A 15,719-nucleotide genomic window follows, 5' to 3' on the forward strand; every position below is an offset into this window, starting at 1 on the left:
GCGAACTGGAGAAGATCCGGTCTCTTCCATGGATAATACCAGAGACCGCCAATATAAATATCGCTCTCTGCTTTCGACTAGGGTTTTGAGTCATCTGTTTCTCTTTCTCTCTCTCTTTCGCCTCCTCTCTTTCTTGTCGTGACCTTAGACCTCTCATGGCGGACGAACTCTCCTACTCTTCTCGATCGGACCACAAGAGGAAGTTCGAGGATCCTGCCGCTGGAGCTCCGCCGGCTCGCCGTCCAACGGGGTTTTCGGCACCGATCGCGTCGCCTTCGCCGGACAAGAGCTCGGTAACGGCGCCGCCGGCGTCGTACAACAACGTGCCGCCGCCGGTAGATGGGATCCAGCTTGCGAAGCAGCGTGCGCAGGAGATTGCCGCGCGGCTCTTCAGCGACGCCGAGGCGAAGCGGCCCAGGGCCGAGAACGGAGGCGGTGCTGATGATTCTAGTGATACGGGTTACGGCTCTTCCGGAAGTGGTAAGAAAATTTTGTTGATGCGCAAGATCCGGTGATTTTAGGGATCCTTTTGTGTTGCTTCCTGTAAGTTTGGGTCTTGTCATGATCTAGGTTTGCTGGTACAGATAAATTATTAGATGATAAGATAAACTGAAAACTGTAACGTATTGGCAGATATTTATGTCTTTCCCATATATGCTGAACAGTAATCTCGCCCTTTTCCCGCTGAAATCAAAGCTTGTTCCTGACTTGAATAGTTATATGGATGGCTTGAATATGATTGTTATATTTTGAATCATGTCAATCAACGAGGGGTTGCATAGATATGCATGATTCTCTGATACTCGGGCTATCAGATTGTTTGGCTTAGTATGAGATGGTGATCTTTAGCATTTCTGTTTTCTGATCCATTGATTTATGACCTCGATATAACTTTTGCTTGGTCCTACCCATGGCTAGTATATGTAGCGGTTGGATATATTTATTGAATTTTTTAGTTCTCGTCTTCCTATATGATTGCGCACCTAGTTGCCTCTATTAAGATGTGTTTCCTGGCTGGTTATTTGAATAATGTTCTGAATTTTTTCTTTTTGTCTCAGATTACTTGCAGAAGCCCCCTAGTCAGCCAATTAGCATCACACCCTCAGCATTTCCGACATATGGGTATCAGGGTTCAAGTAAAAAGATTGATATACCAAATGGAAGGGTACAACTTGCCCTACTCTCATATGCATACTATTAAGCCACAATAATGGTTCTTGAAACTTTTTAGAGTCCATATTCTTTAACAGGTTTTTGTCATCTTATCGCAGGTTGGTGTTATCATTGGGAAAGGTGGAGAGACAATAAAATATCTTCAACTTCAGTCAGGAGCTAAAATTCAAGTGACTAGGGATATGGATGCAGATCCAAATTCTCAGACTAGAACAGTAGAACTTATTGGCACGTCTGAACAAGTTAGCAAGGCTGAGCAGTTAATTAATGATGTTCTTTCTGAGGTGGTACTAAAATACTTTTTGGTTATCTTACTCCGGCTCCATATTACCTTTTATCTAACGTATAACTGGGCTGCAGGCTGAAGCTGGAGGATCTGGTATTGCTACTGCTCGAAGATTCAGTGGTCCCCAAGTCGGTGCAGAACAGTTTCAAATGAAAGTTGCTAACGACAAGGTAAGCAAATTCTTGCTAAGTAGGCAGTGTCCAGTTTTTTTACTTCTTTGGTCACTGACTTTGTCAGTTGACTATATTTATTTTTTTGTATTACAGGTTGGTCTGATCATAGGCAAAGGTGGTGAGACTATTAAAAATATGCAAGCTAAGTCTGGTGCCCGCATTCAGGTTTGTATATATATTTTTTCAAGTAATTTATAGGATGGGGTTTAGACATTTCTTAATTTTTTTCTAGGCACATATAATTTCCTCTATATGAATTTGATTAGGTACTTCAAGTTCTGAGTTTAAGAAAAGGCCATTATCTTGTTCTTTTGCCATTATTTCGTTATCCTCATGAATAAACTGATAGAAATGTGTAAAAATTCCACATTAAAAGCATTGGCTTGTCTAAGTGTTTGAATTGTTCTTCTTTAAAGGATTGTCTAATTATTATTTTGGCATCACATCTAAGGTTGAAGCTGATAGATTTTGTCCTATGCTGTTCACTTTCCAGAATGTTTGCTTTACTTTGGTTTAAGTTCAGAAAGTTTGGTGAAAACTAATATTTGATTTTACTGTGGTACTTCTATGAAAACTAATGTTGTTTTCCTTTTAGCAATAGTTAGTGAATTGGTTGTGCATATGATCATTGAGTGTTTGATCCATCATTGCGGTCTCTTGTTTTTGTTTCTTAACCACAACAATCCTAGTCTTTCTGATGTTTGGACTTTGGAGATGTATACAAAAGGATGCACACACATTTTATATACCAATAAATGTCATGTCTCTTTGTCTAAATTTGATTCTGTTTTTTTTTTCTAGGTGATACCTTTGCATCTGCCTCCTGGCGACACTTCAAGTGAAAGGACAGTTTATATAGATGGGACATCAGATCAAATTGAGGCAGCAAAACAGTTGGTGAATGAAGTCATCAGTGTGGTATGGAAGCTTTTACTGTTATATGCTGCTTCGGATAACTTTTCCTGTTATTGTTATATATTGCAGTTTTACTTTTTGTATTTTGTATTTCTATATTTGAATCTTACTAGATCTAGTAGATGAAATCTTATTGTGTCTGAGTACACCTTTTATTTTGTGAGTTATGCAGCTTTGCTTCTATGTGACTTCCAATCTTTTTGGCCTCTTATTTATGGGAAAATGTCGGATAACCATCTACTGGAACATGATAGTGGAAGTAAATATATCATTGCGCTGTAATTGAAAATTTTGAAAACAATAAGATGATATGTCCACGACTCTTCCTCACTCTTGTGATCAGTAGTATGCTGCGCTCCTAGTATTCATACGAAGATGTAACTGATCATTGAATTTCTCTGTTCAGTGCATGAAGCCAAGAAAAATAGAAGAATGAAAAATGTGAAGGATAACTGATAACATGTATGACCTCTAAAAAACAACATTTTTGGCAGCTGTACTTTCTAATAGGAAGAACCAGCAGTAATTCACTATGGTATGGTTGTTCACCAGAGCATTTAATTTTTGTTTGATTTTAGATTTATAATTCAGTTGTAGACATGACTACCCGTCGGAAAAATCATAATTTCCAAATACATTGTTTGACTGTGCTTGATAGGTGCTGTGTGAGGACTTTTTGAAATTTGAGTAATCATTTTCTGGATTGCCTAAGAAAATGATCAATTTTTATCATTGGTGTATGCAAATCAAAGGTAGCGATGTTATTTCTTTTGCAGGACTGCGTCAGAGCACTCTGTTTTTCCTGTGTATCAACAAGCTAGTTATTTTTGTCCCTAATATCTTTTGATATATCTGAATATAATAATTTGAAGTTGTGGAGTTGACTCGCATCACTATCTTCTATTGAGTTAATCTGTACATTTCATACGTCCTGCAGCTTGACTTTTGTTGTGTATTTGTTGCACTATGATGTTGCTTTCCAGGATATCACAGTTCGTGCAACATGACCAGGTTAAACATAGTCATACTAGGAATATCTTAGCTAGAACTGCTCATAATTTTTGAACAGATGAAAGCTTACTGACAGATGATTTTGAGCTGTGATTCCAAGAATTATTGTAGGATTAGCAATATGTTGGTATGTTGGTGACCACCACAATGTGCAAGGTATAGGCAAGCCCATTGTTGGTCTTTCTTGGCTTGGCACTGGTATGATTATACCTCAACTCAGAAAATTTGTTTATACATTGATCTTTTGAGGGAGACGCAGGCAGGCTTAATACTTTTACCAGATAAATTATGATCTCATGTTATCTTTGATCATTATTAATCAGATTGAAGTCTGTAAGTCGATTGAACTGTACTCTCCAGTATTGATAAGAAGAAGATACTGCTATAATTGTTCATGGATATTGGTGAATATATATTTTCACTTTCTGCATCATAATCTAAGTGACAACTGTTTAGCTTAAGCTTTTTTCCCAATAGACGTGCATTGCAAGTTGAAAACTGCAGTAAACATTCTCTTGGCGCTTCTTATATCAGTTTGGCTATTTTGGTCTTTTTAATATTTCCTTAGTTGGAAGTTTCTAAGTTGGATAATTGGTCTGAGCTGGTTACATTTAGTAGCACATATTAGTCTCCTAACTTCTTCCTAATATGGTATAGAAATGATAACTAGCATATACTACTGATTATCCTCTATGCATTATATACATATATTGGTGGTTGTGAGTTCCTATACTGCAACCTGAGACAGATGGATGAAGCAGAGGAATCCTAATAGCCAGTTTAATTGCTGTTGTTGTTGCTGCCTGTTCGAGGACGTAAACCTGAATCACAGATTGTTAGATAGGGTCAGCTATTACTAATTTCTTCTGGAATCAAGATATAGTATAGTGACGTCTCAGTATGTCACTATATATGTAAACCATTGCTTTAAGTTTCTCTAAAATTACTCTGTAAGCTAGTATTCCTGGCTCTCATTATATGCTCTAGGGAACTTCCTTAGGATGTTTTCATTTTTGTGAAGATGGCATGAGTCATGATTTACTCTTGTGTTGTATTTATAAATTATTTACTCTTGTGTTGTATTTATAAATTATTTATTCATCTAGCGGTAGCAACTGGTTTCTTTGCGGTTGAACTGTTTATGACTATTTTTTTGGCTTTGCCTGTTTTGTCTCATGCTCCTTCAACCATCCTAAGATTGGTGGCTCCCATCAGCATTTGTATAACTTAGTATAGTCTTACCTTTTAACTCTATAATATTGGGGAAGGGCTTCATTGATCTTTGTTATGGATGGTATAATGGCTATTTGTTAGATTTGTTGACAAATACCAAGCATCCTGCATCTTGAAGATGGTTTTTCGTTGCATGTATTTTCAGAGATCTTGATCCAGTTGGTTATTGATATTTGTAGCTGAAGCTTTCGTCTGAAATTGGCCTCATGGAATCTAAATAAGAATTTTCTATTATCCATTTGTCTTTTTTTTCTGGAATCAAGCTTCTTTACGAGTAATTTTTTAGCTTTCCATAGTATCTTTCAGATGTCTCCTGATTAATGCATTTGATTCTTCATATCATATTAATTATTGTTAGCCAATAGTAGGATGTTCCATAATTTGTATAATTCATGTGCTATTTTATGAATGTTCAGATATTTGGTATAATACTTCTTTCTGCAGATCCTCCAAAATGGTTACCATTTCTGATAACTTCTGCAAGACATTAGTCAAAAGTGAAAACTTTAATGCAGAATAGTTGTTAGAGTTCAATTTACAGTTCATTTAAGCTTCGTTTGCTTGTTTTTTTTTTTATGTTTATCATGTCATGTTCCCTTTTGCTGATAATTTGTACAATTGATCTTTATTTTCTATATGCTACTATTTGGTTCCTCTTGTTGCACAGTTTCTTGCATATTTCATTAGTTTTAGTTATCTGATTTTGTTTTTGGTTCTACCCAAAATAGGTGTACTAACTATCATATCTTCCTCAAGTCCTCTTCTTATATATGTTTTTCTTAATGGCAAGTGAACAAAAGTATATGCTAATCATTGCTTCTTTCAAATCTGATTCGATTCTTGATTTGTCAATCAACTATTATTAATTCTTATTGAAAGTGAATACACCGAATTAGTGTGCTACTGTAATATATCTCTAATATTCTGGATAAACTTTGAAAACTTTGTTCTCTTTAGCAATATGTATTGCTATTGTTCAAATTATATTGGTATTGCAACTCTCTCTGAGTTCATATAGTTGTGCACTGGGGAGAGGATAGATCGGAATCACCAATGTAGCTTGAAAATGTTTGCTTCTGGTTTGGTAAGTTGTTCTTTCCATCTTTGTTGATTGTGCTGAACTCTCTGAATCTGGTTTATGTGATTTGCCTCATGTTATCAAGTGTACTATTCACCATTTCATTACATCATGTTCTGTTGCGCTCTGCTGATTTTCTTATCTGATTAAATGTGCATAAATTTATGGCTGCATTGCTTCTTGCAGAACCGTGTCAGGAATCCAATGGCTGGGGGATATCCTCACCAAGGATTCCGTCCTCCTCGGCCTCCAACAAATTGGGGTCCACCTGGAGCACCCCCAATGCAACAACCTGGTTATGGTTACATGCAACCTGGATCTTATCCTGGAGCACCGCCTCAGTATATGTCCCAACCTCCTTATGGTAGTTACCCTCCACCAGCATCTGGCGGTTTCCAGTCTGGTTGGGACCAATCATCCAATCCACCAGCTCAGCAAGCTGCTCCCGGATCTGGATATGATTACTATAATCAACAACAACCACAGCAGCAGTCACAATCTGTTGCAGGATCTTCTGCTCCCACCGATAATACCAGCTATAATTATGGTCAAACTCCTAATTATAATGCCCAGAGTTCCTATGGGGACTCTGCCTATTCCCAGTCATCTGCTGGGCAACAGGGTTATGGACAGGACAGTTACTCTGCTGCTTATCAGAACCCAGGGTCCCAACAAGGTTATTCTCAGCCTGTGCCAGCTCCCCAGACTGGCTATGATCAACAAGGTTACAGCACTGCACCTGTTTATGGGACAATTGCTAACCCGACACAGGATGGATCAGCTACCACTTATGGTTCCCAAGGTGGGCCTGCACAAGCTTCACCTGCTCAGCAAGCTCCTCCAGTTCCTGCAAGCCAAGGAGGATATGCAGGTCAACCACCCATTACCTCTACAGCAAGTTATTCTGCCCCAGGAACTGCACAGTCTGGATATGGCTTGACACCAACTCAACCTTCTTATGCGAGCCAGACTCCATCTCAAGCTGGATATGGGCATTCAGCTCCATTGACTCAGCCTAGTTATGGGCAACCTCCTACTGGCCAGAAGTTGCCTCCTGCTCAGGCTGTTTATGGACAGGGTCAACAGCCTGTATCTACTCAGGCTGGCTATGTTCAGCCTGCTCCAGTGCAACCGGGATATTCTCATGGTCAACCACCTTCTCAAGCAGGATATGCTCAAGATTCTACTCATCGGCCACCGCCTTCTGGTTTTGCATCTGGAGCACCTCAGACAGGTTATGGGCAGCAGCAAGCTTATGGTGGTGCAACTCCCACAAGCCAGCCAAGTTATGGTCAACAACAACAGCCGTATAGTGACTCTTATGGTAGCAGCAGCTACTCACAGCCTCCTGCATATTCTAATGATAATGCTACTCATGCTGCCTATGATCAATCTGCCGCTGCACCCACCGTTCCCAGTGGAGTGACCAAAACTTCTCCAAGTTGATATAATCTGGTAGGTATCTTCTCTGCAAGCTTCTACTATCTGTGGACCATTTAAAGGTGGGTGTTTAGGATGTCGTTTTGTTGTCTTTACTGAACTATGTTTGGATCTTGATCTTTCGTCTTCTGAATGTTAAATGACTTATCTTTGGTGAAAACTATACATGTCTGTACTCTCTTGGTCCTATTTTGGCATATTCTGTGTTGGATATTTAAACTGAGATAGATTGCTGATATGTATGACATTGGATAGTGATTTAGGGAAAGTTCTGCAATCTGTCACTGAAGAAATATTTTTGGTTTTTGACTGCTGGTGGAAGAGAAATGAATGGTGGTGTTGGAGACATGATGGCATACATAATCTGCCAAACTTGGGTCTTAAAAAATCATCTGATAGACTGATATTGTCAGTTCTCTGGATGTTCCAATGCATTGCAAAAAGTATTATATTGTTACTGCTGTGCAGGACTCTTAGATGTCAAGGCAGGTTCTTTGATATCCTTTCGTTAGCATTCAATTTTCTTCTCTTTTGGATAAGGATCTGTTATTTGTTGGCCTTGTGATGGAAGCACTTAATTTTCAGCAGTCTTAATTTTGGATGTTTATTTGAGGCCCTTGGTCTCTTTAAATTTGAAGAAATAAGCATGGTTTTCTGAGCTGGCTTACCTAAAAGGTGTCTTATACTTCGAAGGGGCTTGTTTTAATGACTGGTATCTAGCTCTAAAAATATGCCCGTTCCTTTTATTATGTAGATAAGTGTGGCAGAGCACAGTTTCACTGAATTAGGTGAAACATCCCGTTACCTGAAAATGCTGGGTCTGTTCAAGAAATTTGTTGCTACTATATTGAGATATATAATATTGCTGCTCTGTTGTCTATTTCTGTGCCATTCATCATTCTTTTCCGGGATATAAACACAGTTTAGTAACCCAGGCATCATTTTCTGGTTCAGTATTTAGTAGATTGCCAGAATCGAAGGGAACCTGAAAACGACAGCAGATGCAGTGTTGCAAACAATGTCACGACGGAGAGGGTTAAACTCCTGTCAAGATGTTCCATTTCTGTTCCAATTTGATAGATATCTAATGGGCCTTTTGTTTCTGTACAAGGTGCTCGGTTTTCATTTGGTACATAAAATAATCTTGTTTCACTTTGAAGAGTACAGTAATTAGCTACGAGCTGAGATGCTCAGTTTTCATTTGGTACTTAAAATAATCTTGATTCACTTTGAAGAGTACAGTAATTAGCTGCTGGCTGGTATGTTTTTAGTAGGAAGGTTAGGGCCTCGACCCCAGTAAACTAGCTCAAGATAAAATTGCAGTGGTCAGTATATTTTGGGTGGTAAATTATAAAATGGAAGAAGTGGTCATCTATATGCGGTTTCACAATTTCATGCGACTGTCCTTTCACTCGCGAGGGATCTAGAGGTCCTTGTTAGATTTTATGGATATATCAGATGCTAGTTTCAGAATTTTGTTTAAGTGAACAATAGAAGCAATACAGCAAGCTACATGGAAGGCCTTACCTAATTGATTTCTTAGCCGCTACTCCTTATATTCATTGAATGATAGGTCTCCTTGTATAAATTTGGTGCTTGTATAGTTGGCCACCATATGTAGTTTTATGCAAAGTTGCCTGTAGGAAATTTGTTTACAACTGCCATTTTGGGATATCGTTAAATGATCTGATGGTAGTTGAATTTTATGGTTTACTCTTATTAAACTGTTGCTTTGTTTGACATTTGCTAGAAGCTTACCTTGTTCATTTATTTTTTCAGCATTATGTGTTGATATCAATCTAATTCTTTACTTGGTAAGGAAAATGTTGCACACATATCTGTCTTTCATTCCATATGCATTGTATATTTGACAAAACGATAATGAATTAAACTGATTGTGACACAGCTGTAGCCATTATTTCTTGCTTTAGATGCATTGAGCTCATAGCAGAATTGAGCATTGGACTCTTCCTCTCTGGTATTCTAAAATACCTAAAATTGCATTGAGATGTGAGATTGATTTTTCTCTTCTTGCCTCCGGTTCTATTCCTTCTTAACTCGCCAAGGAATAGAAAAGTGCAAATGATTAAATCCATTTAGCTCAATCTTTGAGAAAAGCATAATAGTGAGCAATTCTTATATTTAGAATTATAGAAACATCTGGCATTATGAGTAACAAATCTTTCTTGACTTAAAGGGCCCCAAGATCCATTCAATCTTTTCATAATGTAAAACAGCGTAGCCCATGGTATTCTTTCACTCCAATGGTAGCTAGTAGCTACAAGAAAAATATTATGCTTTCTAATCGCCAATAGAAGTACACTCCAAAACAGCATAGTCGGTAGTCCATGTTTTTGTTTTGAATTTCTTTTGAAGAAACATATGGCTGTTCCAACCTCGTGGAGTGTTGTGAGCCGTAGTTTAGTGTGACGCCCTGGATGCAATCTGGGCCTTAGACGTTGACCACGACATATAGAGAAAAGACAAGGCCTTTTTGGAATCAGTCAATTGATGTGGTCAAATGAGCTTAGGTGGTTTAGTCATGAAGAGTGGTCAAGAATGTATCTATGGAGACGAGTTGAAGATAGACATGGACCTGAAATAAGAATTTGAATTTCTCAAGCGAGATTTATTGATGTGCCGTTTTCATGTTATAAATTAGTTTTGATTCATATCTTTCACATTCCGTAAATATTGTATTATACCAATGAGTGGGCAAATATGCGTATATATTATAGTACTAATCTTAATTAAATATTTTAAAGGTATTTATTAGAGATCTTAATTAAATATTGGGAGCTTACTTGTTTCTTAGGAACTTTCTTAATTCGTCTCAAATCCACCACAAAGGACTTGCACTTCTCGGGTTGTGTGTATTGCCAAGAAAATATGATGCTCTCACGCCGGAAAATCAACTTCTACTTAATCTAAACTAAGTATAAAACTAACGGAGTTGACCTTCTCGAGGTACTTAATTAATACAAAATGTTGTCAACTACCACCTCCTTTATGATATGTTTTTCTGTTACGTGATGGTGAAGTTGATCCAAAAGCACAACTGCTATTAGCTTAAAAATTGTTGATTAATTGAGGGGAAGTATAACTCATCCATAAGGAATTAAATTATTAAAACTTAGACTAGTAATACTAAAGGATAATAACTGGGAGCATCCCATTCCCAGGTGGTTAAGACTTTATAAGTAGTTGGCCTTTGATCCAAACCAAGAGAAGTACTGACTGTTTTTTATTTATTTATAGATACTATTGTAAGTAAAGTTGGCCTTTAAATTGACTGTAGAAATATGCCATCACTCCCATTCTTTTTTAATTGCAAACTACGTTATAATCTTAAGTTATTCACAAGGTAGGCCGCCTGGAAAAGGACACGAGAAGGTTGATGTAATCAAAGAGCAAATTTAAATATAAATGGATGAATTAGGCTAACGACATCGCTCAAGACAAAATGAATATGAATTTCTCCAATCTTTTATTTCATCTCAAACACCATCATTTACAATTAAAGGAAATTAAGTAAAGAGAAACAATTATCTCTAAGTGCCTCTCTCAGTAATTTTCTTTTTTGCAAGTCTTCTACTCCTTAATTTCCTACCATCAAAACGAATTATTTATTTATCATTTATATATTTTCTAGAGAAGGTTAATCAAATTATGTCTCAGTTAAACTGATGATTCGAACCCGATCGATACTCCACGTAAATTTCTGAGCACAATCACATTGGATCAAATTAAGCTAGCTATATCTTGCCTTCCTCTTTCCATAAAAATCTTTATCCTTTCCAGTGCAATCTCCAGCGTGCTTAGGCTCATGTTTGCAAAGCACATCCTAAACCACCCAGCTTCAGAACAGTGGCAAGAAGACCCTGGTGATATGTTAAGCTTGACCTCCTGCAGTATTAAATTCCATAGTCTCAGCTCTCCTTCTCTCGTGGGCTCTTCAACAAGCAAAGGCCTTAAATTAATCCAACAAAACAATCCAGCATTCCCTTGTAAACACTCAATCCCTGCTGCTCTCAACCCTTGTACAATGTACTCGTACCTCTCCCTCAACCTTTGCCTGTTAGCCTTGATGTACTTGCCAGTGAATTCTTCATCTGATAGCATGGAAGCTAACATCTTTTGTGTCTGTGAGGAGACGAGCGTGAAGCTCGACATCCTTCTCGCAGTGGTCACCACTCTAGTGTCATAAGAATAGATCGTTCCAACCCTAAACCCAGGCAACCCTAGATCCTTAGATAGACTGTATACAATGTGAACCCTCTCAGAATTCTCCAGACCTCGCTCTTCCACGAGCTCCACCACGCTGACGAACGCCGGCGGCGAGAAGACCGAGCCCGAGTAGATCTCGTCGGAGATCAAATGGATATTCTTCCTGGTGACGAAGTCTAGTATCTCCTCGAGAACGCACCTTGTGATGGCGGTGCCCAGCGGGTTCGATGGGTTGGTTATCAGTAGCCCTCTGACCCTTATCTTCGCGGTTTCGGCTTTGGCATATGCTTCTTCCAGTGCTTGGAGAGTGATCTGGAATCCATTGGAGCTGTTGCAGTGGACTGGGATGATGTTGGCCCTCGTCCTCCATCTCAAGTCTCTATCAAATCTGAAAGGAATAAAGCCGGCAAATTTTGACAGAATCAAATTAAACACGCTTGAAGGGAGTGGTTGTACTAATCATGATCATATATATATTTATATATATAAGACGGTGGTTAGGTGCACTTCTTACCCAGGGTAGTAAGGAGTCGGAATCAGCAAAGCATCTCCTGCGTCAGCTAAGATAAAAGTCAATAGCTCATTCGCTGCCGTTGCGCCGGCGGTGAGAACTATCCTGTTAGGGTCGAACTTAGCCCTTCCTCCTCTTATTTGCTCCATAAAACTTGCCATTGCCTAAGTAACATAACAAGTTAGATACTAGGAAGGAGTTATATTTAGGATGACTCGAAAGCTTAAGCTGTTACATAACAAATTGGGAAATCAATTTAAGAATTTTCAATCACCTTTCTAAAAGATTTCAGACCATGGTAATCTTGAAACAAGGCATTCTCTCTAAAGCTAGAGATCCCAGTACTTCCCCAACCAGATGCTTCAGGGTGCTCTTCCAAGTACTTCTCCAGCAGATCAAACGAGACCTGTCCAAAGATAATAGCAATGCAATTAACTAGAGCATTTCAAATGAAACCTAATTAAATGGGTAATAAATCTCAAATGCTTACTTGGTTCTCTGCCAAGCCCATCTGGATCACACCTGAGGGGTTGTTGATAGCATCGTAAGGGTCTTTGTCATAGGCTTTCCAACCAGCAAAGTAAGGGGAGTCTTCTCCATGCGTGTTGGAAGTAGCCATAGAAGACAATGGAACACAAGGTCCAAGCCACTTGCCCATGAGCTAATTCAAAGTAGTAGATCACCACCCTATTAATAAGCAAGGCTTGAGGAAAGAATGAAAAGGTGTGAGATACAGATACTGGGAAATCTCTTCACAGAACCCATATTTATAATTGCCTCAGGGGAGGATCAAACTCTTTTGTCGTACTAGTTGTACGAGTACAATACTCTTAACTCAAATTTAACCGGAAAAAAAAAAGTTATTGTCTATTAATTTTCTTTTTGGCAGTGTGCCTGACCAAGGATAGAAATAGACCATTTTGAAAAGACTTTAATCTCTTGAGACAGCTGTTAACTTTCTCTGCTACAGAAGTTACTTATATTATTCTCTTCTATCATATTATTCCTGTTACGTTAAGATCAACTTTCACTATCTAACTGGTGACTGTTTATACGATCAGCCCTGCACTTTGTAAAGCACAAAAGTGACCTATAAACTTCATAATCACCTAAAAAATATGAGGCACTTTCTGGGGACACAACCGATCGATTGATCGAGTAATTGCAGCAAAGTAGTAGAAGAATATATTTATTTGTGGTGGATAAATAAAGATCAGAGGGATTTGATGAAGATATGGTGGCAGATAAATTGGCCATAATTCACCAGTACAACAAGACATCCGCAAATTTCTAATTTCCAAGACACTCATCTTAGTGCTACTCTCGCCTAACCACATCTGTCTAACTGTAGAGTTCTGATGGAATCTGGTGTTATAGTTCCTTTTTTTTATTGGATATATCATGATGTAATTAGCTGAAGGATTACTAGCTATTTTAATTTAAAAAATAGACATAAAATTAATCTAGTGCCTAGAACTTGTCTTATTTTTCCTGACTATGGTGAGTTAATTCATCTATTAATAGTGCGCGGTAAAGATTAGAGAACCATCTACAAGCACTTTATGGATCAATCTCAGCATCCATCATCTTAGTAATTTTTTTTCCTTTTTTTTTTATCATCTTATAATCAGAAACGCAGGTAACTGATCATCAACAGACTGAAACCATTTTACTAATGCTAGTATGATCCGCAAGGGGACTATTATATGCGGCTGTTTGAAATATGAAACATATATATATATATATATATATAATTCTAGATAGTATTATATTGGTTTATCCAGGATTGTGAGTCCACCTAAATAAAGCCACTCTCTTTCTGTTATCTTAGTTGCCTAATTGCTCCTGTAAGAGGACTTTGGAAGTGCTAATTAATTATATCAATTGGATTAGTGAGACTAAATTTTCTAATTAAGTATTATCATCAAGAAACTCTGGTGGATGGAAGCTTATAACAACAAGTCAATCATTGCTTAGCTTTCAAAATTTTGATTATCCAAATTTGCAGCTTGATAGATAAATCTTCCAATGAAGCCAAGTCAGGTGGTTTTGAAATCAGCTTTGTGATTGTTTAGCTTCCTTAATAGCCAAACCAGGGACAGTTAGTGGTTTTAATTACCATTGACAAAAGAAAAGTTTTCTCTTGTGAAAGGGATTGTTTCAGAATATTTACTGGCCTTCCTTTGGCTTGATGCACTAATATATATACATATATTTTGGTTTTTGAAAGGGAAATAAGATGTCTTTGTTGTGACTTGTGAGCTGTATCCTGTTACTAGACGACTGGATAAAATGACGACATAGAAGCAAAGAGAGTTCCAGAACATTTCTTCTTATCTTTGGCAAAAACCTTGTGCTTAGATGGACTAAGGACTCAATTAGGTAAAACTTGCATATAGGTTTTAGAGCACCCTACTTGGACTATATGTTAAATAACTCTGGAGAATCTATAGTTTATTCGAGTATTAAATATGATATCCATATAGCATACGTTATAGTCTCCACTTGTTAGAGTGCAATAATAAGATAAAGTACACGCCAATATTTGTATATATATGTTTTGTTATATCCTCGTGTGACATGGCGTGGTGCTCATAATGCCCAATTATTGTTTGAGATTTCGAGAAATTCTTGGAAAAGGATTCTTTGATTATTTTGTGCACCATAAAGATTGAATAGTGTAAGCAAATGTGATAGTGCTCAAATAGTTAGTTTAACTTGAACACCATTAAGTTTCTACTTCTCTCTAAAAAGAAGAAGATTAAATAGTGTAAGCCTAATTTTCCAAGTTTATTCATGGATTATTATCTTGAATAAACTAGAGGACTTCTCTAAGCTATTTTAAGCAAAACCTAAGAAAGAAATAGAGCTGGCTTAATGCCATCCATGAGATATAGTTTCAAAACCACGTATTAGAACTCCAGTTGATGATCTTTTATTAGTTTGTCTTATAAAAACTAAAAACAAACAAAAAAGTAGTACTATATGAATAATTATTTCACAATTAGTCTGTCTTATTAAAACAAAATCAAAGTCAAAAAGGAGACCAAAAAAAAAAGGAGGGGGTTATGGACCTCTGAAGTTGTGATGCAACGGAGTCCCACGTAGCATAGGCCTTAAGGGCCAAAACTCATGCATCGTGGTCAGCTCATGCAACCCTAAAAGTACTAAGTGACATAGACACACCATGCAATTTGCCAATTCGCCGCATTATCTATACACGATATTCGTCTCGTAGCTCTATTTCCAGCCTCATGGCAACCCAACACAGCGTTTGTTGGCTGGTTGGCATTGTCATCCTCCCCACGATGGAGATTTCTTCAAATACAAATGGCAGTAGTATATATACTTTTGCTGTGGTAGTTCGTGTGACATCACTTGATGCGTTTATTAAGGGCGTTTTTTTTGTGTGTCCTTCATATTGAGTTGATGTATTAGATTGCGTGATGAAGAGGAGCAATTAAATATAGTGAGAAAGATCCAGATGTCTTCCTTTTATGTTGAGTCTTGATGGCTAGAATGTTTATTATTACTAGTAGAATTGTTAGGCATCGATTTGATGGCTTGGTTCAATTCGGTTGATGACTCAGTAATATAATTAGTTTAGAAGAACAGCTCGGCAACGCAAAGTCTTAAGACAAGTCTCGTCGGTATTTAGTTTGAAACAATTGT

General features: G+C 37.7%; 2 protein-coding genes across 2 annotated transcripts; one reads left to right on the forward strand and one right to left on the reverse strand.

Moving 5' to 3' along the window:
• The first annotated feature begins 74 nt into the window (after positions 1 to 74).
• On the forward strand, positions 75 to 7,506 carry LOC140765552 (uncharacterized). The gene is made up of 7 exons (XM_073104694.1): positions 75 to 480; positions 1,059 to 1,165; positions 1,272 to 1,457; positions 1,534 to 1,629; positions 1,726 to 1,797; positions 2,434 to 2,550; positions 6,056 to 7,506. The coding sequence occupies exons 1-7, from the start codon at positions 156 to 158 to the stop codon at positions 7,313 to 7,315; spliced, it is 2,163 nt and encodes a 720-aa protein (XP_072960795.1). The 5' UTR covers positions 75 to 155; the 3' UTR covers positions 7,316 to 7,506.
• Positions 7,507 to 10,792: 3,286 nt separating this feature from the next.
• Positions 10,793 to 12,762, reverse strand: LOC140765636 (1-aminocyclopropane-1-carboxylate synthase 7-like). The gene is made up of 4 exons (XM_073104810.1): positions 12,538 to 12,762; positions 12,322 to 12,453; positions 12,051 to 12,211; positions 10,793 to 11,924 (listed from the first exon to the last, which is right to left on the reverse strand). The coding sequence occupies exons 1-4, from the start codon at positions 12,703 to 12,705 to the stop codon at positions 11,051 to 11,053; spliced, it is 1,335 nt and encodes a 444-aa protein (XP_072960911.1). The 5' UTR covers positions 12,706 to 12,762; the 3' UTR covers positions 10,793 to 11,050.
• Positions 12,763 to 15,719: the final 2,957 nt, after the last annotated feature.

The sequence above is a fragment of the Typha angustifolia genome, chromosome 8 (assembly GCF_048772165.1).
Source record: "Typha angustifolia cultivar Huaian chromosome 8, ASM4877216v1, whole genome shotgun sequence".
Classification (NCBI taxonomy): Eukaryota; Viridiplantae; Streptophyta; class Magnoliopsida; order Poales; family Typhaceae; genus Typha; species Typha angustifolia.